This window comes from Mobula birostris, chromosome X (genome assembly GCF_030028105.1).
Source record: "Mobula birostris isolate sMobBir1 chromosome X, sMobBir1.hap1, whole genome shotgun sequence".
Lineage (NCBI taxonomy): Eukaryota > Metazoa > Chordata > Chondrichthyes > Myliobatiformes > Myliobatidae > Mobula > Mobula birostris.
The window spans coordinates 18,931,890-18,958,241 of NC_092402.1; the positions used below are offsets into that span (position 1 = coordinate 18,931,890).

At 43.3% G+C, this 26,352-nt stretch overlaps 1 protein-coding gene across 2 annotated transcripts in view; it reads left to right on the plus strand.

The window, feature by feature from the left end:
* Window positions 1-26,352, plus strand: part of lasp1 (LIM and SH3 protein 1) — a 193,969-nt gene that overhangs the window by 75,141 nt on the left and 92,476 nt on the right. For both annotated transcript variants that reach the window (XM_072249218.1, XM_072249216.1), the window contains exon 3: window positions 5,611-5,695. In XM_072249218.1, coding sequence (XP_072105319.1) covers window positions 5,611-5,695 — 85 coding nt within the window. The remainder of the gene's footprint in view (window positions 1-5,610; window positions 5,696-26,352) is intronic.

Sequence of the window (26,352 nt, forward strand, 5' to 3'; positions counted from 1 at the left end):
TTTATGTTCAAAGTTCACCATTTATTACCCTGAAATTCATTTTCTTGTTGGCATTCACAGTAGAACAAAGAAGTACATTACAATCAATGAAAAACTACACACAATGACTGACAAACAACCAATGTTGCAAATGAAGACGAACTGCACAAATACCCCCCAAAACCCCCAATAATAAATAAATAAATAATACTGAGAACATGAGTTGTGGAATCCTTGAAAGTGAGTCCATAGGTTGTGGAATCAGTTCAGAGTTCAGGTGAGTGAAGTTATTCTCTTTGGTTCATGAGCCTGATGGTTGTAGTATAATAACTGTTTCTGAACCTGGTGGTGTGGGACCTCAGGCTCCTGTAACTCCTTCCCGATGGTAGTGGCGAGAAGAAAACATGAATGGTGGGGGTCTTTGATGGATGCTGCTTTCTTGTGGTAGTGCTCCATTTAGATATGCTCAATGGTGGGGAGGACTTTTCCTGTGATGGACTGGGCTATATCCACAACTTTTTGTAGGCTTTTCCATTCTTGGAAAGAATTCTGTTCTTTCATATCAGGTTGTGATACAATTATTAAGATACTCTTCACTATGTATCCATAAACATTTGTCATTGTTTTCGGTGGCATGCTGAACCTATGCGGACTTCTGAGAAAGTAGAAGTGCTGCTGTGGTTTCTTTGTAATGGCACTTATAGCATGTTTTGTTCTGGAGCAGATTCTCTGAAATGATAACGCCAAAGAATTTAAAGTTGCTGACACTCTCACTCTCTACTTGTGAGGACCAGCTCATGGACTTCCAGTTTCCTCCTCCTGTTGTTACAATAAATAAGTAATGCAAAAGGGGAATAGTAAGGAGTCTTCATGGGTTCATGGACCATTCAGAAATCTGATGGTAAAGGCGAAGAATCATTGAGTGTGTGTCTTTAGGCTCCTGTACCACCACCTTCCTGGTAGTAATGAGAAGAGGGCATGTCTCCAGATGGTGACGGTCCGTAATGATGCATGCTGCTTTCTTGAGGCACCCATCTTTTGCAGATGTTCCCTATGGTAGGGAGGGCTGTGCCTGTGATGGAACAGGATGGGTCTATAATGCTCTGCAGCCTCTCTTGATCCTGTGCATTGGAGCCTCCAGACCAAGTAGTGATGCAAGGAGTTGGGATTAGGCTAGCAAATGAAACGAGAGTTTTTCTGCTCTCTGTTGCCAAGCCTGCATGATGCTCCCAGGGCTTTGAGCTAAGACATCATTATCTGTGACACGGCTGAAAGAAAATAAAGGCAATAAAATAATGTTTTTAATGTCTTTAAAGAGTATTGCACATTTGTTGTTGATTTGCAAGAAAGGAGGGACTGTTTGACTGACTGACTGCCACAAATAATCTAGCTGATGCACACAGGAAGGTGGCCTGGTGCTAGCAAGGACAGGCTGGACACAAGTGTGAGAGAAGAGGCAACGTCAGGAATAGATCCAGTCAGAGTCAGCATCCTGATGCTGCCAATTTAATGACCCCACTCCCCATATGACCACAGACCCTGTGATTTGATCCCAGCCGTGCATTTTCAACTCCATGTGTTGTGGCTGGAAAATAATAATAAATTTCAATATTGTTAAACCACTTCTAGCACAGAAAAATTCATTATTCTGCTCCCTTCCTTTCCAGACCTGATTTTATTGTTTATTTATTTGTTCAGAATTAACAGGCCCAATGAGCAGCACCACCCAGCAACACACTTGCAGTTCTTAACCCTAACCTAATCACAGGACAATTGACTTACTAAACGGTATGCCTTTGGACTGTGGGAGGAAACAGGAGCATCCGGAGGAAACAAATCTGTTCATTTGGAAGGTCATACAAACTCCTTACAGAGAAGACTGGAATTGAACTCTGAGCTATGATAGTGACACGCTAACTGCCATGCTACCCTGAAGGGTGTTTGCCCAAAACATCAACCGTTTATTCCTCTCTATAGGTGCTGCCTGTCCTGCTGAGTTCCAGTATTTTATATATATTACTTTGGATTTACAACATCTGGAGCATCTTTTGTGTTCATTATTAACCTTGACATTTCTAAAAATGCTAATCTCGTTGTCATGCAGTCTGTCTTGTTCATTGGTTGGAAGTGACTTGATCTGACACCTCCTGCCAAGTTATCCAATTTAATTGTAGGCTACATAATTAGCTTTCATGTCTTTGGGCAAGAGCATGTGTGCGCTTGTACACTGGGGAGTTGGGATTGGAAACCAAGCCAGCATTCCTCCTAGCTTGCCATTCAGTATTTCTTTCTGGTAACTCTAATAAAAAAAACATGTTGCTTGAACACTTATTAAATCCTGTTAAGGACGTTCACATTAAGCTGCATAAGAATGTGGTCCTCTTATCTGCCTGCCTTTAAATGGGGGTAAGGTCAGGTTCAAATTCAGTTTATTGTCATGCAGCCATACACATGTAACCCACCAAATGAAACAACGTTCCTCTAGACTAGTGGTCACCAACCTTTTTAAGCCCAAGATCCCCTACCTCGACCTCAGTGAAAGGTAAGATCTACCTACTAAATCGTTTAGAGAAAAAACAGCTCAGATTGTACTTCCAATTTGAGACCTTTTATTTGGGCTAATTGTATTTGAATTACACAAAATACTTTTGTCAAACTTTCAAATTAATTCAAACAAGAAAACACTAACTAGCATATCAAACAGACCACAGCTGTCTTTCTTTAAGAATATTACAATACTTTACACCTTTAATTCTAAGTTTCATTATTTAATTTTATTTCAACACGAAAAATAAATGAATAAAAATTGACTGTTGCATTCAGTGTGATGACTGGGGCTGAATACTTTCTGCTAGTTCCCTGAAATTTGGCTCATAACTACAGATAGCCAGTCTGAGACAGTCTGTGAGGTGTAGCGTTGCCAACTGTCCTGTATCCCCCCCCCCGCTAAGGTAGAGCATTCCTATGAAACCTTTCGTGCTGAAATGCTTTATGCCAAAGAAGCAATTACCATTAACTTACATGGAGAAAAATTTTGACCATTCCCAGACCCAAAAAAATAACCTACCAAATCGTACAAAATAACCTACCAAATCGTACCAAATAACACATAAAACCTAAAATAACACTAACATATAGTAAAAGCAGGAATGAGATGATAAATACACAGCCTATATAAAGTAGAAATAATGAAGGTTACACCAAAACCGATTCGTGGGGTTAAAGAAAATCAGCACATCACGTATGCGCACACAGGTGCCCGCGCAAGGCTTCATGGTCATGGTAGTCTTTCTCGGGGTAAACACAAATGTCCCGGGATTTGACTGCAACTTTTGTCCATTATTTGGGAGTGAGAAAGTTGGCAACCCTAGTGAGGTGTCTGTTAGTAAGTCAGCTCCTATACTTCGATTTAATAATTTTCATCTGTGAAATTGCAATTTCACATAGATAAGTTGACCCGAAGTAGGCACTGACTTTTAGTGATATAAAACCAACGCGCACACCAGGCATTGCTTGGCCCCATCAGTAGTAATTGCCACCAGTTTATGAATGGGGATGTCATTTTCACGGACATATTTTTTTAAACTCATTGTAAATATCCTCACCTCTCATTCTTTCCTTTAATTGCAAAAGAGTGAGGAAGTCCTCCATTGTTGTAAAATCCTGGAAAGCCATTCTGACAAATACAACAAGCTGAGCTGTTTTCGTTACATCCAGGGATTCATCGAACTGTAGTGAAAAATATTTACGTCCTCTGACGATGACTCTATTCTCCTTGTCACTGTTGCAGGGCCAAGCAGTATATTATGTATTGCAGTTGTGATGTCATTTTTGTTTTTAAAGTCATTAAAAACAGTCTCTGCGGTAATGACCATTGCTTCCTTGAATAAATCGCCATCTGTATAAGGCTTCTTGTGTTTAGCCAAAAGGTGACTTACACGAAATGATGCTTCAATAGCAGACTTATTTTGAGCAGCATATTTTGTGGAAAATGATTGCTGTGCCTTCAACCTCGATTTCAGCTCAACTTTCCAGGCACGAATTGAGCTCTTTGGGGGGGTGGGTGTCTTTAAATTCCTGGTGGTTGGTGTTGTGGTGCCTCTCCAGATTCCTTCTTTTAGTCAGTGTTTGTGTTTGGTGGCACAACATACATACACACTTGTCTTTCACCAAGGTGAATAGAAATTCCTCTTCCCATTCTGGATGGAATTTGTACGTTTTTGCCTTATTTCGTGGAGCCTCCGCCACGCTGTCAGAATATCATGAGCGATTGCCAATTGCATCGCCTCTGATCTGAGCTGATATTTACATGCCAGGCAGCACCTAATTAATTAGCTTGTTTATTTCGGCTTTTTTTTCTTAAAAATGTGCTGTGTGCATCCCGACTACCGCTGCACCACTGCCTGCTTCGCGGCCCGGAGGCTGGGGATCACTGCCGTATATTGATGTTTGCGACAGTCAGTACTCTTATCCCGAATCTGATTGGTCACTTTGATGCAGCACAGGCTACACTGAAAACGCGGTGCATGGCGGGGGAGCTACACACATGCGCACCGGGCAGAAAGAACAGAACTAAAACCCTGCAACCCAGAAACAATCTCTCTTTACAAACAGCTTTTGAGCGAAAATATTGCTATATTACCATTATCCTAATTAGTATTACTTTTATAATGCCCACATTACAACAGTATTTGTGTATTTATTTTTGATTTTTCTTCGGGATCTACTGGGAAAGTCTCAAAGATCGACGGGTTGGCGACCCCTACTCTAGACCAAGGTGCACAACATATGACTCACACATAACACATAAAGTAATATTACCACAAATAAATTAACAAATAATCAAAATATATTCCAGAAGAGTTATATTTAGCATAAAGTTCATTTAAGGTGTTTCCCATCCTAACAGTCCTTGTCCTAATGGGCAGTGGCTGACGGAACTGAGACAACAAAGTTCAAAGTAAATTTATTCTCAAGGTATATATATTTTTACCATATACTACCCTGAGATTCATTTTCATACCCAGCTGAAATGCGTATGAAAAGTCTCCATAATAAAGAGGAATAATGTTACGATAAGATAAGAGAAGATTAACTTTATTTGTTACAGATCCATCGAAACATACAGTGAAATGCATTGTTTGTGTCGGGGATGTGTTGGGGGCAGCCCACAAGTGTTGTCATGCCTCCGTTTTGTCCAACTTGTTTATTTTGAAAGTACTTAGCCACACAGTGGTAATGGAAATAATTTTTCTGAAAACTATTGAGGGATATTTTGATCATGGGAGAAAGGGAAGGAAAAGGGGCACCAGAAGGGAGGCAATGGACAGGTGAGGAAAAGAAAAAGGAATAATGGAGAGTGAAAAAAGAGAGAGAGGAATAGAAAATTAGAGAAATTGATGTTGATACTGTCAGGTTGGAGCTATCCAGAAAGAATGCCTGCAAAGTGTGTCTGAGGTATTAATTTCTAGAGTGAAATCATCCTGGTGTGTTTTTTTTTTACCCAAATAAAAGAAATGTTCTCCCACTTTCATAATTACTGTCGCTAGCTTTGATAATAAAGCAAGGCCTTGTGGGAATAAGTCTGTAACCATAGAAACTGAAGGTGTTTGTTTCTCTTCTTTTCTCTAGGCACTACCCAAAATCTTCATTCACTGCCGTGGCAGACACCCCGGAAAACCTGCGGCTGAAGAAACAAAGCAAGTTGCAGAGTCAGGTAAGTAGTTCCACTCTGTGGTGTCAAACAAGGCATGGAGTCCCCTGCTACCTTCTCATCACACCATTTTTGAGAGGCATTGGTGGAACATGCATCAAGGGCTTTGCAAAGGGTTTGGGCAGCAAGAAAAAACAACTTGTTAACTTACAGGTGTTCAAGTTTAAGATTATTGTCATTTAACCATACATATGTATACAGCTCAACGAAACAGCATTTCTCACAGTAGATATAGTCACACACTGCAGATTTAGTTATGATCTAGCACATACAGTCATGTTAACACAAGTCCCTGAGTGATATGTCCTGAAGATAGACAGGTTGACATAAAGTGTGAGGTGCATGTTTATGTAAGACAGTATAATGTTACTGACACTATTATAATAAAACAAGCAGTCATATAAATATATGAAACAGCAGCAATAAATGATGAAAATTGAGCAGTGCAACATGAGAATGTGTCTGTGAGTTGGGTAGTGGGGGGGGCACGGATTCAGATAGGGTGTAAATGTGTGCTGGGAGGCAGCAAGGTGTTAAGTCTGTTCATGTTGCTCTCATGACATTAGAAAGGACCTTGCCATTTCTTTGTTGTGTAGTCACTGTTGCAGCAGCCTGCTTGTATAAAGCTGCAACATCTTGCTAACAGGCTGCTTCTTCATGTAGACAGACAAGATTCTGCAGATGCTGGAAATCTTGAGTAACGCACACACAATGCTGGAGGAACTCAGCGAGTCGGGCAGCATCTATGGAGAGGAATAAACTAGCAGGAGGTTTATTCAGATTTATTTAACCACAAGTACATTGTAACATACAGTGAAATGCAACCCACACCCACTGATGTTGGGGGCAGCCCTCCTGGATAAACATCAGGAATGATAAAGGGTCTCAGCCCGAAATGTCAATTCTTTATTCACCTCCATAGATGCTACCTGACTTACAGAGTTCCTCTAGCATTTTATTGTGTGTTGCTATCTCTTTGTGTGTTACTCCAGATTTCCAGCATCCTTTGTGTCTCCAACATGCTGATTAATGGTGGAGATGTAATTAACTGTAATCAGCTCCTGTTTTAATCCCTAGTAGCACTGTGGGTTTCTTTTTCCACTTGAGAGAATAGATGGGACCTCAGCTTCATATTTCAGTTGTACAATGTCTTGATACAAATGTCTCGCAAGCTATGTGAAAGCTTCGCAGAATAATCTGCTCAACTCTCTGTGGTGGAGCATGAACCCACCACAACCTTCTGGAACTGAGGCTACCCATAGTGCTATGGCCAGCTTTTTGGCACTTGGAGTCTTGGAATCCAGCTTGTTAAACTCTTTCTCCACGTGCACACTGTTACAGCCATCTAGTTCAGCAAGATGTCTTTTGCAGCTGATTCTACTGATGGATTGGGTCCCTTGGACTTGACCAGAGCAGAAATGGAGCTAATACCATGGGCCATAATTTTAAGTTGATTGGAGGGAAGTATAGTTGATTGGAGGTTGGTTTTTTATGCTTGTATGGAACGCCTTGCCAGGGTGAAGGTAGAGGCAGATACATTAGGGACTTCTAAGGATGATAGAAAAACAGAAGGCTGGATTGATCTTAAAGTTGGTTAAAAGGTTGGCACATTATTGTGAGTCAAAGAGCCTATACTGTGCTGTAATGTTCTATATTCTAAAGTTGGACAGCTGCACATGACAGTGGATTGTGTAAATGCACAGTCTGTCTTGTCAACTCCTAAAACAAACACTTTTCACTATGAGCTGATCCAAACCAAATGCAGTAGGTAGTGCATTGAGATGGCTTTGAAATGTAAAGGGCCAAGTGTACTGAAGGCACCAGAGACTGTAGATACCAGAACCTAGAACAACAAACTGTCCCTGAAGGAACTCAGTAGCATCTGTGGGTGGGGTAGAAAGAAATTGTTAACATTTTGGGTTGAGACTCTGTTTTCACATGAACAATTGAACATAGAACACTACAGCACTATAGAGTTTGGCCCACAATGTTGTGCCAACCCTGTAACCTGCTCTAAAATCAATACAGCCCTTCCCTCTACATAGCTCTCCATTTTTAGACTTTAAGACATAGGAGCAGAATTAGACCGTTTGGCCCATCGAGTCTGCTCCACTATTCCATTATGGCTGATTTATTATGCCTCTCAATTCCATTCTCCGGTCTTCTCCCAATAACCGTTGACTAATCAAGAACCTATCGACCTTCACTTTAAATATACCCAAATGACTTGGGTTCTATCATACATGTGCCAAAATATTGACAATTCCATTTCTCCTGCAGATGCTGTTGTTCTGAGTTCCTCCAGCAGACTCTTTGATATTCTACCCCCCCCCCCATATTCAAGCGTCTGCTGTCTCTTGTGTCGAGCTTAAATGAATTTGAGGAACATTTTGCACTTAGTTGGCTCTGTTAATCCATGGATTTGTAAAGCTCTGTAATTGAATCAATAAGAGATATGATCAATGCAAATCTACTTCTTTGTGCAGGTGCTCAGACAGCCCGCTATTGACAGATACCAGTCAACGCACAAGTCCACAGTGACTGAATATAGACTCGAGCCCCTGATTGCTTACTTGAAATGTAATCACAGCCTAGAACTAACTGCCTTTCAATGAGCCACACATACCAGCTTTAAACCAGTGCTAATCTCCCTCTGATCCCTAGAGTGTAGTTCGAACAAGGGAGAGTGCCTAGAAGTAACGCAGTGAGGTTATACGTAACAGGTTACTGGGACTCTAGGTAACTGCTAATTTTCTACTAATATTTCATACACAAGTTATGCTCATCCTGCATAATTTTATTTTATTATTTAGAGGTACAGCACGGAATAGGCTCTTCCAGCCCAATGAGCTGCCACGCCCAATAACCCACCTATTTACCCCCAGCCTAATCAGGGAACAATTTATAATGACCAATTAACCTACTAACTGGTACATCTTTGGACTGTGGGAGGAAACTGGAACACCAGAGGAAAACCACGTGGTCACAAGGAAAATGTACAAAATCCCTTCAGACAGCAGTGCAGTTGAGTTCTGAAAACCAATGCCTTGAGCTGTAAAGTGTTACGCTAACCGCTGCGGTGCCGTGGCGCCCTGTAATTGCATCTGCAGTAAATAGTAACACAATGAGCCATTAGGTGGATGCTGGAACAACATACTCTGTAGCCCACATAATATTAGTAGATAGAAGTAAAAACATGAAGCGCAAACAAATACTGGTTGCAGTTAACATTTTTTTTAAGTTTTTGTTCTACAAAGCTTTCATGCTGGGAGGCATAGCTAGGATATCAGTAGCATGGTAGTGTAGCGGTTAGTATGTTGCTTCACAGTGCCTGTGATCGTCAATCAGGGTTCAATTCACACTGCTGGTGTATGTTTTTCCTGTGACTCTGCTGGTTTCCTGTGGGTGCTCCGGTTTCCCCTCATGTTCCAAAGATGTACAGGTTAAGATCAGTAAATTGTGGGCATGCTACGTTGGTGCCAGATGTGTGGTGACACTTGCGGACTAATTCCTGCTTATTTGATTTGACTCAAATGGTGCATTCACTATATGTTTCGATGTACCTGTGACAAATAAAGCTAATCTTTAATATCTTGAAACAGGAATAATATCAAATAGGCCATTGGGAGAAATTATAATTTGGTGGCGGTAATGCATCATTAAGCTGGGTGCCAACCACCGTAAAACAAGATGGAGAAGAGGAAGGAGAAGAAGTTATAATCTCCTCTAACTGACTTCCTCATCAACCGATTTGTTTATGTAGGGGATGCAGTTTGCCAGGATTAGTGGGGAAGACTGTGTCTCTTCTGTCTCACTCAAAGGGGACTATGGAGCCAACTTCCTCTGCTTTTGTCTAGCAATGTCTTGCCTCATTGATTTGGAAGTCACAGTTGAGGAGAGTGATTTTGCAGCCTGATACGTGACGGTTGCTATGCTCATTCGAAGTCGCTGATATTCTGAGCTCAAAGCGCAACCTTAGCTATTTTTAGACTTTGATGCACCAGTTCTTCAAAATTAGCATCCTTTCAGCTGCAGAGGATTATTTCTCTATGTGGTGTGATCTGACCCTGCAGAGAGCATATCTTTTTTCCCTTGGAGGGAAAATTGAAAAAAAGTATATTTTTGTTCTCCTGAGAGGATTAGGCCTCGCTGAATTTTTACAGGCATTGTATCAGAGGGAGAAAGAGAGAGAGAAGGAAAGAGAGAGCAGAGCACGGAGTAGTCAACTTTTCTTGGGCAAGTTCAGAGTAAATTGTATACTACCTTGAGATTCACTTTCTTGCAGACATTTACAGAAAAATAAAGATGTACAATAGGGTTTATGAAAAGCCATAAATAATAAGGACTAAACGCAAAAGATTCCGCAGATGCTGGAAATCTAGGGCAACACACACACAAAATGCTGGAGGAACTCAGCAGGTCAGGCAACAGTTATGGAGGGGAATAGAAAGAGGACATTTCAGGCTGAGACCCTTCATCAGGATTGATTGATGAAGGTTCAGGACTGAGAAGGGTCTCAGCCCGAAACATCCACTCCTTATTCCTTTCCATAGATGCTGCCTAACCTTTGGCATTCCTTCAGCATTTTGTGAGATTAATAAAGATTGACAACTGATGTGCAAAAGAAAGACAAATCATGCAAATAATCAAAAAGATAAGTAAATAATACTGAGAATATGAGTTGTAAAGAGTCTTTGAAAGTGAGTCGTCTGTAGGTTGTGGAATCAGTTCAGAGTTAGTCATAGTCATACTTTATTGATCCCGGGGGAAATTGTTTTTCGTTACAGTTGCACCATAAATAATAAATAGTAATAAAACCATAAATAGTTAAATAGTAATATGTAAATTATGCCAGGAAATAAGTCCAGGACCAGCCTATTGGCTCAGGGCGTCTGACCCTCCAAGGGAGGAGTTGTAAAGTTTGATGGCCACAGGCAGGAATGACTTCCTATGACGCTCTGTGTTGCATCTCGGTGGAATGAGTCTCTGGCTGAATGTACTCCTGTGCCCAACCAGTACATTATGTAGTGGATGGGAGACATTGTCCAAGATGGCATGCAACTTGGACACCATCCTCTTTTCAGACACCACCGTGAGAGAGTCCAGTTCCATCCCCACAACATCACTCGCCTTATGAATGAGTTTGTTGACTCTGTTGGTGTCTGTTGAGGTGAGTGAAGTACTCCATGCTGGTTCAGGAGCCTGATGGTTCGACTTGGAGATATACCAGAATCAAACACAGCCCTAAGCAATCCAGCAGTGTAAAGTCAGTGGGATTGTGCTTTACCCTTTTTTCCCAGTGTCTGCCACAGATACCCAGTTGTTTCACTCCATTTGCCCTCTGATAGACTTCCCTCAATTGGTCAACTAGCTGTCCTCCTGTCTGCTCCCAATTCTCTGGTTTATCCTGACCCTGTCTCTCTGCCTGGGCTAGAGAGCATGTCTTATGAAGACAGCTTGAGCGAGCTAAGGCTTTTCTCTGAAAGTGTGGCTGCCATTGGTGATGTGATTATTATCTAGAATGATGAAATGCCAAAACTAGAGGAGTTCAGATATACTTTGGAAGGTTGAAGAGCTGGAGGATTACAGGGATAAGGAAGAATAAATCTATGGATGGAGAAATCAAGAGGAACAACTTTAAAATTGAAATTGAGAATTGATTGAAAATGGATATATGCAAAAGTGAGAGAGGAGAGAAACCACATTTGGAGAATTGTGTTCAGTCCTGGTCACCTCATTATAGGAAGGATGTGGAAGCTTTGCAGAGGTGCAAAGTAGATTTGCTAGGATTGGAGAGAATGTCTTATGAGGATAGTTTGAGCAAAGGAGGGTGAAAGGTGATAGAGGTGTACTTAGATCAAGTGGACAGCCAGAGACATTTTCCCAGGGCGGAAATAGTTAATACGAGGGGGTGGGGGGGCATTATAGAGTTCTTTTTTACATAGGATGGTGGGTGCGTGGAACGTGTGCCAAGGGTGGTGGTAGAGGCAGATACGTTAGGGACATTTAAGAAACTCTTAAATAGGCACATAGATGAAAGAAAAATGGAAGGAAGAGTTAGATTGAGGTTAGAATAGGTTAAAGGGCCAGTATTGTGCTGTTATATCCTATGTCTCAATGTTGTTCTTGCTTTTGTTGCTGGCTCAGTCACCTTGTTATCCACAGCCAAATTTGCGAAGATCTTAATTAAAGAGTCATGAGAGAGCTTAGAGTTGCCAACTCTGGCTGTTCTGTCTGGTTGCTGGATGTCCTTGTGTTTTCCCAGCTGGTCTAACCTCTGTCTTCCACTTGCGTCATATCCAAGTGTCCGAAGATGCTGACAGATTGGTAAATTCTGCAAGGAACTACATCAGTACATCAGCCCTTCAAAATTCAAAGTAAATTTATTATCAGCGTACATCTGAGATTCATTTTCTTGTAGGCATTTACAGGGTAATTACTGATTCCACATTCTATCGATGCTCTGGGTGAAGAATTTAGTTTCTAATTATTTTTAAAACGTGCCTCTCGTTGTTGACAGTTTATTCCCTTCCATGGATGCTGCCTTACTGACTGTGCTCCTGACGTATTTTGTGTGTGTTGCTCAACATTTCCAGCATTTGCAGAATCTTTTGTGTTAGTTTTAATGAACCCTGGTTTTGCAATGTCTGGAAGTTAGGTACACCTATACACCTGCTCATTAATGCAAATATCCAATCAGCCAATCATGTGGCAGCAACTCAATGCATATAAGCATGCAGACATGGTCAAGAGGTTCAAGTTGTTGGTCAAACCAAACATCAGAATGGGGGAAAAAATATGACCTAGGCGACTTTGACCATGAAATGAATGTTGATGCCAGATGGGCAGTTTGAGTATCTCAGAAACTGTTTATCTCCTGGGATTTTCACGCACCACAATCTCTAGAGTTGATCGAGAACGGTGCAAAAAAACAAAAAAAAATCCAGTGAGTGGCAGATCTGTGGACAAAAATATCTTGATAATGGTCAGGAGAACGGCCAGACTTGTTCAAGCTGACAGGAAGGTGACAGTAACTCAAATGACCATATTACAACTGTGGTGTGCAGAAGAGCATCTCTGAATGCGCAACATGCCAAACCTTGAAGTGGACGGGCTACAGCAGCAGAAGATCATGAACATACACTCAGTGGCCACTTTATTACACAGGCGGTACCTAATGAAATGGCCACTGAGTGTGTATCTACCCTCTTCTTAAAAAAAACTCCATAATGTGAAATGGTCCATCACTTCTCATCATATTTTCTGGAGGTAAAAAAGCCACAACTTGCTCATTCTGTCCTGATGGAAGGAAGTGTTGATTTATTCTCATTTCCCTTTTCACCTTTTCTGCTGTCTTTGTGGCCTTTATAAGGGGCTTTAGGCAAAGTGGTGACCTAGTCGTTAACTATCGGGAGTTGTACGGGAGAACATATTGAAGGAAGCGCCATTGAGGTGAGACCTGTGTATTATCACATTAGCTGTCCTGAAGTTAGTAGGTTAACTAGTTTCCTCTTGCACCTGTCCTGAAGTGAGATCTGATACTGCATACACAGAATATCATCTTCACAAAAAAGAAACCACAGTTTCCTCTTGCACCTGTCCTGAAGTGTGATCTGATACTGCATACACAGAATATCATCTTCACAAAAAAGAAACCACAGTTTCCTTTTAATTCTGTCTTTCACACGTTAAAAATATTTCAAAGCTTATTTGAAGCTGTTTCTTCAGGTAAGGTCTGGTTTCCTTTTTGTGAAGTTTATTTATTTGAGTAGACAGCCTGCACTGCTGGTGTTGGGGTGGGGACATGCTCTTTTTATATTATGGTTTCTACACCTTCAAGCATTGTAATTTTTAAATTTAGCATGGTAACAGACCCTTCTGGCCCTTCGAGCTCTCACAGCCCAGTACAACAATGTGACCAACTAACATATTAACTTGTATGTCTATGGGATGTGGGAGAAAACCGGAGCACCTGGAGGAAACCCAAGTGGTCATGAGGAGGGTGTACAAGCTTCTTAGAGTAGTGGGATTTGAATCCGGGTCACTAGTGCAGTAGAGCATTAAGCTAACTACTATGCTACTGTTCCCAAAAGATATTGCCGTTCCCATCACTATAATTAAATCAGCATTTGCCCTCCATCCCTTCTTTGTATTTCTCCCACTAGATTATGTTATGTGTGTCCTCTGGCTCTGTGCCCCGACTGTTTTCCAATAAACAAGAGCTGCAAACAATGTGCTGGAGTTGCACATACAACGCTGGGGGAGTACATGGACTAGTTGGGCCAAAGGGCCTGTTTCTGTGCTGCATAACCCTGTGACTCAGCCGGTCAAGCAGCATCTATGAAGGGAAATGGACAGCTGATGTTTTGGGTAGAGACCCTTCATCTGGACTCAATCAGTGCAGGTGAAGGGTCTCAATCCAAAACGTTGACTGTCCATTTCCCTCAATAGATGCTGCCTGACCCACTGAGTTCCTCCAGCAGATTGTTTGTACTAGTTTGTACCAGCTGCAGTACTTTGTGTCTTCAATCGTCTGGAGGAAATCAATGGGTTGAGCAAGATCTGTGAGGGGGAGAGGAACTACTGACGTTTTGGCTGAAACACATCAGATCCTGATGCAGGATTTTGACCTGAAACGTCAACAGTTCCTCTCCCCACAAGGATGCTGCCTGACCTGCTGAATTTCTCCCACAGATTGCTTGTTGCTTCAGATTCCACTGTTTCTTGTGTCTCCAGGTGACTAAACCAGAATCAGCATGTACAGGGCTTTAGGATTGTGGCTTGTAATTTAAATTTGGACTTTATTTTGCACCTGTTTATCTTTAATGGAAGGTCTATAATCTTTCAATATTGCTTCCACACAAGGGAATAGAAAGGGGATACCCTCCACTCCTCCCATTCATCTCTCCCTCCCACTCCCCTGTCCATCCATTCCTCCTTACCATCCATCCATTTCTCCGTCAAACCCGCTCTCCCCCCCTTTCCGTCCCACCCGTGCTCTCCCCCCTTCCCGTCCCACCCGCGCTCTCCCCCCCTTTCCGTCCCACCCGCGCTCTCCCCCCCTTTCCGTCCCACCCGCGCTCTCCCCCCCTTTCCGTCCCACCCGCGCTCTCCCCCCCTTTCCGTCCCACCCGCGCTCTCCCCCCCCTCTTTCCGTCCCACCCGCGCTCTCCCCCCCCTCTTTCCGTCCCACCCGCGCTCTCCCCCCCCCCTTTCCGTCCCACCCGCGCTCTCTCCCCCCTCTTTCCGTCCCACCCGCGCTCTCTCCCCCCTCTTTCCGTCCCACCCGCGCTCCCTCCCCCCCCTTTCCGTCCCACCCGCGCTCTCCCCCCCTTTCCGTCCCACCCGCGCTCTCCCCCCCTTTCCGTCCCACCCGCGCTCTCCCCCCCTTTCCGTCCCACCCGCGCTCTCCCCCCCTTTCCGTCCCACCCGCGCTCTCCCCCCCCTCTTTCCGTCCCACCCGCGCTCTCCCCCCCCCTCTTTCCGTCCCACCCGCGCTCTCCCCCCCCCTTTCCGTCCCACCCGCGCTCTCTCCCCCCTCTTTCCGTCCCACCCGCGCTCTCTCCCCCCCTTCCGTCCCACCCGCGCTCTCTCCCCCCCTTTCCGTCCCACCTGCTCTCTTCCCTCCCCCCCCTTTCCATCCATTCCTTCCCCCCTCTCACCTTCAATTTCCTCCAGCAGTTTGTTGTTTTTTGCTCCTGTTTCTAGGATCTTGCAGGCAGCAAACCAGGATCAACAAATCTCACAAGAGGCACAGAGAAACCCAATGTTTGGACATTAGATGCAGGAACATTTGTACAGGTCACATGACCACTGTCACTTGACCAACTCCAACCACAATTGGTAAGCCCACATATCAGTGTCTCTCAAACAGCAATCCATTATTTTGAAGGGTTGGAATCCTAAACACAAGTAATTTTCAGGTGCTGGAAATCTTGAGTAACATGCACAAAATACTGGAGGAACTCAGCGGTCCAGGCAACATCTATGGGGGAGAATAAACAGTCAATATTTTAGGCCATGTGTCTGCAAGGAGTTTGTACATTTTCTATGCAACTGTGTTGGTTTCCTCCATCTTCTCCGGTTTCCTCCATCTTCTCCGGTTTCCTCCCGCATTCCAAAGATGTACAGATTAGCAGGTTAATTGGTTTTAATTGGATGGTGCGGGCTCATTGAGCCAGAGGGAGGAAAGGAAGGAGAGAGGATGAGGTATAATTCCTGGAAGGTGTAGAACTGAAGAACGTGAGAGTTAAGGTGAATTACATCAGGACTGTAGAGTAAGGTAGCAGATTAAGGTGGTGGGGATAGGGGGAGCAGGACAAACTGGCCCCAGAATAAGAAATTGGGGGGAAGGATATTTCACAGTACGATTCCACCAGGCCAGATCAAAGGGTGACCATGAGTCCACATTCTGTATCCCGTCTACAATTGCCAAAACTTCCATTAATGTCACGAGTTTGAATCTGAATCTCTGCTTAATCAGATGGTTACGTTTAAACTTCAGAGTTTCACCAATTTGGGTGGCACAGTTGTGTAGTGGTTAGCTGAAATTGGTGAAAATTTAAGGTTATTCTGGGGAGGTGGTGTGAGTTCACTGAGCAGCATTTGCACATTGAACTGGAGCCAGTGATGGCGGACAGGATTCTGAATTGTGCAATGTGTGGCATTGTGTGGAGGATGGTGGGTAGAGCAGCAGTGTTTTCATTGACTATAGTCGTTTGCTTATCAGTGAATGGGTTGAAGATTGGGTGGAGAGGAATGCATAAGGTGTTGGTTTCAAGCAAAAGTAAGTTCAAAATTCAAAGAAAAATTTGTTATCAAAGTATATATATGTCACCATATGCTACCCTGAGATTTATTTTCTTGCAGGACTTCACAGTAGAAAAACAAGTTCCCTTTTCAAAGGCTTACAGCAGACAGTCGCCTTTCACACCATTTTCAGCTCTTCTGTGTGTTATGTAGCCAGAGCTCTGACCGCACCCTCCCACCGTGTCCAAGTTGACGGACATTGCAGATGCACAGAATCAGTTCTGTCATGAGCCCCAGGTTTATTGCAGGAACTCCAACTACCCATGACAAAAATCACTGCTTTTTGAACACCAACAGCTGACAGTTGGAAAAGCTGTTCGCTCTAAGCACAGTGTAGTGTCCAACGGCTACACCAGTGCATGTGACTGACACTAGTTAGAAACTGTTTAACAACAGTCCCCGTCCCAGTTAAGTGGCACAGTATCCCAGATAAAGGAAATCCTGGCTATTTTCTCGATTAGTTTTTGTTTTTGTTCTTTAAGAGTTGGCCTAAATAAGCAGCTACCCTAATTCACCAATGGGTCAATGAATGAGAATCCACTTTATTTAGATCGCTGGATAGATGGCGCTTTAAGACGAAGCAGCTTCCTGAATTAGACCATAAGATATGGGAGCAGAATTAGGCCATTCAGCCCATTGAATATGCTTCACTGTTCAATCATGACTGCTTCATTATACCTCTCAACCTCATTCTCTTGCCTGCTGCGTGTACCCTTTGACCCTCTTACTGATCAAGAATCTGTTTGATAGTGGGACAATCAATGATGCAGACTTGGATCCAGCCACCTTGTGGTATTCTGGTGGTGGCAGAGCCTGACTGTAGATGTTGGTGTAACGCTCAGGGCTATCGGCTCGTGTTTATCTGGGGGAAACCCAGTGTGCCCACCAAACCGTGCCTCACTTTTGCGTCGTTGCTGTGTAATGCCACCTGGTACAAACTCACACATCAAATATCAGACAGCACACAATGTACGATTTACAGATTACACTTTATAGGTCTTACTGGAACTATGTAATTAATAGAGATACAGTATAAAAGGAAAGCAAAAGGTGCCAAACTTCGAATCAGAGTTCAACCACTTCGTGCACAACTGTTGCATCTCAATTAATGGGGTCTTCTTTCCACTATGCGATCTCCTCCAACCTCCTCAACTCGCCGCTTGGGACCAACTACGGTGGTCGACCAGAGTGCGACCAGCACGTCCTTCCTCCTCGGTTCTGCTCCCGAAAAGCCCGCGCACTGACCCAGGTTCCCACACATACAGATAGAATAACACAGCTTCCATTGGTTAGTTCCTTCCGTTATCTATAACTATAACCCAAACGTTTCAGCTACAGAGAACATTACCTCATAATTAACATTGCAAAGAAACCATTTCATTATTACACTTCAGAGGAGCCATTTTATAATTAGCAGTTAACAGTTAACATTACAGTAATATTACTGAGAACTCTCCATTGGAATCTGGACAATCAAAGTAAATTTATTATCAAAGTATATCATCATATGGGGGCACGCCTGTCCTAGCTCCAGTGAACTGGGCAATAAGACCAACAGTGAAATCCAACGATTCTGCAATGCTTTGTGGAGAGCGAAGGGCATGACTAGGCACAGAGGACGCCATGGTTATCCACTACAACCAAGGAAGACCCCAGTTGTGACAACTATTCGTACCACTGGACCCAGATTCCTGAGGTTGAAAGAATGGAATTGCCTCAGTGCAATGGTTTTTTCACTTTTTAAAAACTCTCCAGCACAGGTTTTCTGTCATTGCCAGGCACGACGGACAACCAACATATGTCATCATATACTATGCTACCCTGAGATTTACTTTCTTGCAGCCATTTTACAGGAAAATAAGGAAATAAAATAAAATTTATGAACAACTATAAATAATAAAAAGCTGAAAACAACCAATGTGCAAAATAAGACAAATTGTGCAAATAATAAACAATACTGAGAACATGAGTTGGAAATAATCCATGAAAGTGAGTCTATAGGTTGTGGAATCAGTTCAGTGTTGAGCTGAGTGAAGTTATCCATGTTGATGGTCGTAGGGAATAACGGTTCCTGAACCTGGTGGTGTGGGATATAAGGCTCCTGTCAGGTGGTGGTAACGAGAAGAGGGCATGGCCTAGACGGTGGGGGGTCTTTGAGGAATGCTGCTTTCTTGTGGCTGTGCCCCTTGTAACTGTGTCAATGGTGGGGGAGGGCTTTGCTTTTGATGGAGTGGGCTATATCCATTACTTTCTGTGTAGCCTTGTGTGTTGGGAGAAATGGAACATTGGGTGGCAAACAAGGAGGGAAGCAAGGTTAACCTGAGGAAAGTTGGGGCAGGAGTAATGGAAACATAGTACAAGATTCAGAAGGTTTCTTCCATTCCCTTTATGGAAACTGCCTGTGGTCAAAAAACTAAGCACACAATGATTTATTTTTATGAAGTCTCAGCCTGTGGCTGAGATTCCTATGGTAACCAAACTAATTCCACTCCTCATGCATGATGCAGCAAACTGTTCCTGGTTCTGTTATAAGATGTATGAATGTTGCAGAGAGACTAGGGGGAAGAGTGCTGCTTTCAAGTACTGACAGGCCTGCTCAGTACATGTGTGGACAGGCCAGGTTAGGGCAGGATGGTTGGCTTATCTCCAGCATGGTTATTTGACTGGATGCAAAAAGTGATGTTGACGGACTGGGGAAAAAAAATAAATCAGCCAGTGTTTCCACTCCTGATCTGCTCGAATGAAGCTTTGCCTTTGAGAACAAAGAAAATAAGACTTGAATTTTTACAATGCTTTTTCAGAAAGTCACAAACTGCTTAACAGCCATTGAAATGATTGGAAGTGTCATCATGGTTGTGCTGCAGTTAACCTGGCCCCTGACTTGTACAAACGTTTGTACACTATTATAAGCATGAGATCTAGGAGAATGAATAGGCCATTCAGCCCATAGCGTCTGCTCTGTTGTTTACTCATGGCCTCTACAGCCCTCCGTGGAATAAATTCCACAGATTCATCACCCTCTAGCAAAAAGAAATTCCTCCTCACCTCTGTACTAAAGGGACGGCCTTCTATTCTGATGCTGTGGTCTCTGCCCTAGACTCCCCTGTTATAGGAAACTTTCTCTTCATTTCCACTCTATCCAGGCCTTTCATTATTCAATAGGTTTCAATGAGATTCATTCTTCTAAACTCCAGCGAATACAGACCCAGAGCCATCAAAGCCTCCTCTTACATTAACCCTTTCATTCCTGGGGTCATTCTTGTGAACCTCCTCTGGACCGTCTCCATTGCCAGCACAACTTACTTTGAACTTTGAGAAGCAGTATCAAAGAAAACTTGACAGTAAGGAGATAACAGGATGAGTAATCAGAAAGTTGGGCAAAAAGGTGTCCTTCCAGAAAGGTATTCAGGTGTTGGAGAGGTTTGGGGAGTGATTTCCAGCTTCTGGATCCCAGGTAGCTGGGCATTCCCTCTTCTCCTCCATTGAGCAGAAGATACAAAAGTCTGAGAGCACTACCACAAGGCTTGAGGCCAATTTTTACTTTGTTATTGTACTATTGAATGGTTAAGATGGACTCTTGTCCTCATAATCTGCCTAGTTGTGGTTTTGCATCATATTGTCTGCCTGCACTGAACTTTCTCTGTAACCATAACGCTTTATAGTGGGTTCTGTCACATTAGTAATTAAAGTAGTACAAAGTTTTTACTCTGTACCTTGGTACACACAACAGCAATAAACCAATTTATATTACAGCTATCCAGTGAGAATAGTGGACAATTGAAGGAAATCAGGAACATTGAAGGATTGCCGGGTTGGAGGGAGTGAGGGTGAATAATGAATCTAACAGGAGACGCACTATTCAGACTAAAACCTTAGCTTTATCTGTTTGGTGACTTTATTACGCAAGCCCAGCAACTAAGAAGGCAAGGAATTTGGGGTTGAGTGGAATGCAACATTCAGCACAACAGGAATGCAGAAATATATTTCCCTGCTCCTGATAAATTCCAGGCAGAGAATTTCTCAGAACCGATGTGAAGTAGTTCATTTGTCAAAGGAATTGAGATAGTTTTCTCTTTTTTTTGTCTATCTGTCTGCCTGCCTGCCTGTCTCTGTCTGGGAACTGATTTTGACACCATGCCACCAGAAATGGCACGAAATGTGGCCAGCTCTAACCCCACCCCTTCACATGTATTCATCATAAATCCAATAACATTTGCACATTGTATACTGGAGCAAGGCAAAAGCATTTAACAAGGTGGGACCATCCAGAATGTTTCTCTGTTTCTGCAATATTACTGCAATGTTTTCTGCTTCTCCGATGAGTTAAATGATGCATTAGAGATTGCGTTGGACTTCAGTGGATGAAAAAGCTTTGCAGAGCCTTTGGAATTGAAAGCCCCCAGAGGGAGAATGTACCATTATGGCTTACTCTCAGGTAACACTTGTTATTGACAGGGAAGACAGGTGATCTTGTTTATCTCATCTGCCTCAATCCAATGTATCACAAACATGAGAAAACCTGCCGATGCTGGAAATCCAGAGCAACACACACAAAATGCTGGAGGAACTCAGCAGGCCAGGCAGCATCTATTGAAAAGAGTAAACGGTCAACGTTTTGGGCTGAAGCTCTTCATCAGGACTGGGGAAAAAAGATGAGGTCAGATTAAGAAGGGAGGGAGTGGAGAGAAAGAACTACAAGGTGATGGGTGAAACTGAGAGGGGGAGGGGGTGAAATAAAGTGCTGGGAAGTTGATAGGTAAAAGAGATAAAGGGCTGGAGAAGGGGAAGTCTGATCAGAGAGGACAGAAGGCCATGGAAGAAAGGGAAGGGGGAGGAGCATTAGAGGGAGGTGATGGATAGGCAGGGAGATAAGGTGAGAGCTTACTTATCCTTGCAAGTGGAACAAGTGCCACACCTGCCCCTACACTACCTCCCTCACTACCATTCAGGGCCCCAGACAGTCCTTCCAGGTGAGGTGACTCTTCACCTGTCAGTCTGTTGGGGTCAACTACTGTACCCAGTGCTCCTGTTTATCGGTGAGAGCTGACGTAGATTGAGAGCACCTTCACCACCAAGCCAGAGAAAGCAGGATCTCCCAGTGGCCACCCATTTCAATTCTACTTCCCATTCCCATTCTGATATGCCTATCCATGGCCTCCTCTACTGCCGCGATGAGGCCACACACAGGTTGAAGGAGCAAGACCTTGTATTCTGTCTGGGTAGTCTCCAACCTGATGACATGAACATCAATTTCTCTAACTTACAGTAATTGCCCCCCCCTTCACCATTCCTCATTCCTATTTCCTTCTCTCACATTATCTCCTTACCTGCCTATCACCAGCTGATGCTCCCCCCCCTTTCCCTTTCTTCTACGGCCTTCTGTCTCTGTAATTAGATTCCCCCTTCTCCTTTATCACTTTGTCCAATCTCTTCGACTCCCGTCGAAGAGAAGATTTAGACTTCAGTGTAGGCATCACGGAAGAGGCTTCGCAGTAGTGAATTTAAAAACGTAAACATGACAGTTCAGTAGAACCATCTCTCACTGCTCCCCATCTGAAATTTCTCCAGCTGTTCAACTTTTCGGCCACATTTTGACTCAGACTCGCTATCACATCTTCTCCTGTCATTTTGGATCTCCCCCTCCCCCTCCCACTTTCAAATCTCTTACTCACTCTTCCTTCGGTTAGTCCTGACGAAGGGTCTCCGCCTGAAACATTGACTGTACCTCTTCCTAGAGATGCTGCCTGGCCTGCTGCGTTCACCAGAAACTTTGATGTGTGTTGCTTCCTAACTTGTCTCCATTTGAAGTCAAGTAGAAACCACAGTAAACTCTTACAACAATTGCAGGATAGAAATAATACAATGAATAGGGGATAGTTAAATTTCAAGGGATAAAATCTTTCTGTGGCACGGTAGCATAGCGGTTAGCACAATGCCAGTGACTTGCGTTCAATTCCCGCTGCTGTCTGTAAGTTTGTACGTTCTCCCAGTGACAGTGTGTTTTTTCTAGGGGCTCCTGTTTCCTCCCGCATTCCAATGACGTCCCGGTTAGAAGGTTATTTGGTCGCATGGGTGTAATTGGGCAGCGTGAGCTCGTTGGGCCAGAAGGGCCTGTTACTGTGCTGTATCTCTAAAGAAAATCAAAATAAAAATCAATATTGGACACTTACTGTACTGCAATCTGAGAAACTAACCAATCATCTCTCCGTTCTGTGTTGCGGTGATATGCAGCCTTCCAGAATTCCTGCGATTTTTGTCTCATCTAAAAATCTTGCTCCTTTAGCACATTAATTGTGAAGTAAGGTTAACTAGGGTGTGTCTGTGAAGCAGGTTCAGAAATAATTGCCTTTCTCTGCCTGTTTCTGGCTTCGATATTCCAGACTTGTCATGTTCTGATGGATCTGGGTGGTACTCACTGGAGTTTAGATGAATAAGGGGGTTATCTCATTGAAACCTTTGAAATATTGAAAGGATGTGGAAACCATAGAAAGGGTGCAGAGGAGATTTACAAGGATGTTGCCTGGATTGGGGAGCATGCTTTATGAGAATAGGTTGAGTGAACTTGGCCTTTTCTCCTTGGAGCAATGGAGGATGAGAGGTGGCTGACAGAGGTTTATAAGATGATGAGAGGCATTAATCATGTGGATAGTCAGGGGCTTTTTCCCCAGGGCTGAAGTGGTTATCACAAGAGGGCACAGTTTTAGGGTGCTTGGAAGTAGGTACAGAGGGGATGTCAATTGTAAGTTTTTTACGCAGAGAGTGGTGAGTGTGTGGAATGGGCTGCCGGCGACGGTGATGGAGGCGGACACAATAGGGTCTTTTAAGAGACTCTTGGATAGGTATGTGGAGCTTAGAAAAATAGAGGGCTATGGGTAATCCTAGGTAATTTCTAAAGTAATACATGTTCGGCCCAGCATTGTGGGCTGAATGGCTTGTATTGTGCTGTAGGTTTTCTATGTTTCTAGGGTGGATGTGGAGAGGATGCTTCCTGCAGTGGCGGTGTTGACCGTTCGTCAATGGAACTAGGTTAGGAAATTCACTACACAGCTCGTAATTAATGGAAGTTTGCACTTTATTGTCTCTGCACAAACAACAACATAACTATGTTGACCCTGGGCCAACAGCTTAAAACATGAATTCTGCTATTCCCTTTGTACCAACACTTACTGAGACCACTTGTCCAATTTATATACCAGAATGGGGAATCTCTATGGGCCAGATGATCAGTCCTTTCTTCTCCCAGCCCCTGGTGTGGAGGTTCTTCCTTGCGATGATGGGTCTCTTGAGAGAGTTATTGCTGATAGCACACTCGAAGTGTCCAGTCCAATTCAAATATTGTATTCCAGTGTCGTTGGCTGTGGGTCATCTGATTGACATTTACCACCTTTTTATTGGCTCTGCTCCAGACCAGCATCTATTTATTGCCCTCTTCCCAGCAAGTGACAGTAAATAATTTATGGCTCCTTATTTCCTTCAGTAACCAGCTCAAATCACTCCAGGCAGTCACCGATCCCAATATTCACAAACCTGTATGTTATATTGTATCAAAAACACAGTACAAATAACTTGTTATTCTGAAATTATCTTCAATCCAGCAGATTATCTGAAGCAACATTGTATTTACTTTAAGACACAGAAAGTGAAGCAACTTTATCTCACAAAATGGAGAATGTGAAACAGTTCCACAAAATGGCAGCCTCCATCTCCAAGCACATAGCAGGAACAAAGGCAATTGATCTGTCTGCACCCACTGCCCTTGACCCATTTGAGTTTGACATTTTCTTCCATATTTCAAATCCACCATGGTCAATGGGGAGTCTAGGACCAGAGGGCACAGGTTCAGAATACAAGAATGTCCCTTTAGATCAGAAATCAGGAGGAATTTCTTTAGCCAGAGAGTGATGAATCTGTGGAATTGATTAACACAGATGGCTTTGGAGACCAGGTTCCTGGATATATTTAAAGTGGAAGTTGATTGGTTCTTGATTAGTAGGAGTGTAAAGTATGGAGAGAAGGCAGGAGAATGGTGTTGAGAGAAGTAATAAATCAGCCATGATGGAATGGCATAGCAGATTTGATAGGCTGGATGGTCTCATTCTACTCTTATGTCATATAGTCTTGGGGGGCGGTGGGGGTCATCTTGAATCTAATTCATTCACCTTTGACCACTGGAACAGGGACAAAATCAGAAATTAATTTAAAAAAGCACTTTTAGTCATATTAAACAGAAAACACTGCAGCCAGTTTGGGTGCAGCAAGATCTTACAACCAGCTGTGGAGCTGTTTTGGCCAATCTGATATGATGATATTTCAGTGTTTGAATATTATTTGGCACTCTATAACTTTTCTTTGACCAGGGTCTTTGAAGTGTACCCAAAACTATAGTAGGAGTATTTGTTTTAACAGATAACTGGGAGCCTGACACATATGATACCACAGTAGTTTAGCAGTTAGCACGATGCTATTACTGCCTGAGGCATCAGAATTCGGAGTTCAGTTCTGATGTCATCTGTAAGGGTTCTGTATGTCTTCCCTATTGACTGCATGGGTTTTCTCCAGGTGTTCTGGTTTCCTCCCACTGTCCAAAGACATAACGGTTAGTAAATAAATTGTCCCGTGATTAGGCTAGAGTTAAATCAGGGATTGTTGGGCAATGAGGCCTTTTCCGCTCCGTATCTCTAAATAAAATAACATAAAATAAATAATGCTGGAGGAACTCAGCAGATCTGGCAGCATCTATGGAGAGGAATAAACAGTTGATGTGATAAGAGGCATAGATTGAGTGGACAGCCGGAGACTTTTCCCCAGGGTGGATATGTCTAATACCAGGGGATGTAATTTTAACGTGATTGGAGGAAAGTATAAGGGGGATAGAAACATAGAAAATCTACAGCACAATACAGGCCCTTCAGCCCACAATGCTGTGCCGAACATGTACTAACTTTAGAAATTACCTAGGGTTACCCATAGCCCTCTATTTTTCTAAGCTCCGTGTACCTATCCAGGAGTCTCTTAAAAGACCCTATCGTATCCGCCTCCACCCCTGTCGCTGGCAGCCCATTCCACGCACTCACTACTCTGCGCTTTTTAAAAAAAAACCTTACCCCTGATATCTCCTCTGTACCTACTTCCAAGTACCTTAAAACTGTGCCCTCTCATGTTAGCCATTTCAGCCCTGGGGAAAAGCCTCTGACTATCCACAAAATCAATGACTCTCATCATCTTATACACCTCTATCAGGTCACCTTTGATCCTCTGTCGCTCCAAGGAGAAAAGGCCAAGTTCACTCAACCTATTCTCATAAGGCATGCTTCCCAATCCAGGCAACATCCTTGTAAATCTCCTCTGCACCCTTTCTATAGTTTCCACATCTTTCTGTAGTGAGGTGACCAGAACTGAGCACAGTACTTCAAGTGGGGTCTGACCAGGGTCCTATATAGCTGTAACATTACCCCTCGGCTCCTAAACTCAATTGATGAAGGTTGATGACTTTGCTGAATTGTTAAAGGATTTCAGAGGTAAGTTCTTTACACAGAGAATGGTGAGGGGTGGCGGTAGAGGCAGATACATTTGGCACATCTAAGAAACTCTTTGATAGTCATAAGGATGATAGAAAAATGAAGGGCTATGTAGAAGGGAAAGGTTAGGTTGATCTTGGAGAAGGTTAACAGGTTGATATAACATCGTGGGATGAAGGGTCTGTACTGTGCTGTAGTGTTCAATGTTCCATGTAATGGGCTGAACTCCTTCATCCGGATTGGAAAGGATGGGGCAGAAGCCAGAATGAAAAGTTGGGGAGGAGGGGAAGGAGTCACCTGGCAAGTGATAGGTGATGGGGCCCTTCCTTTCCT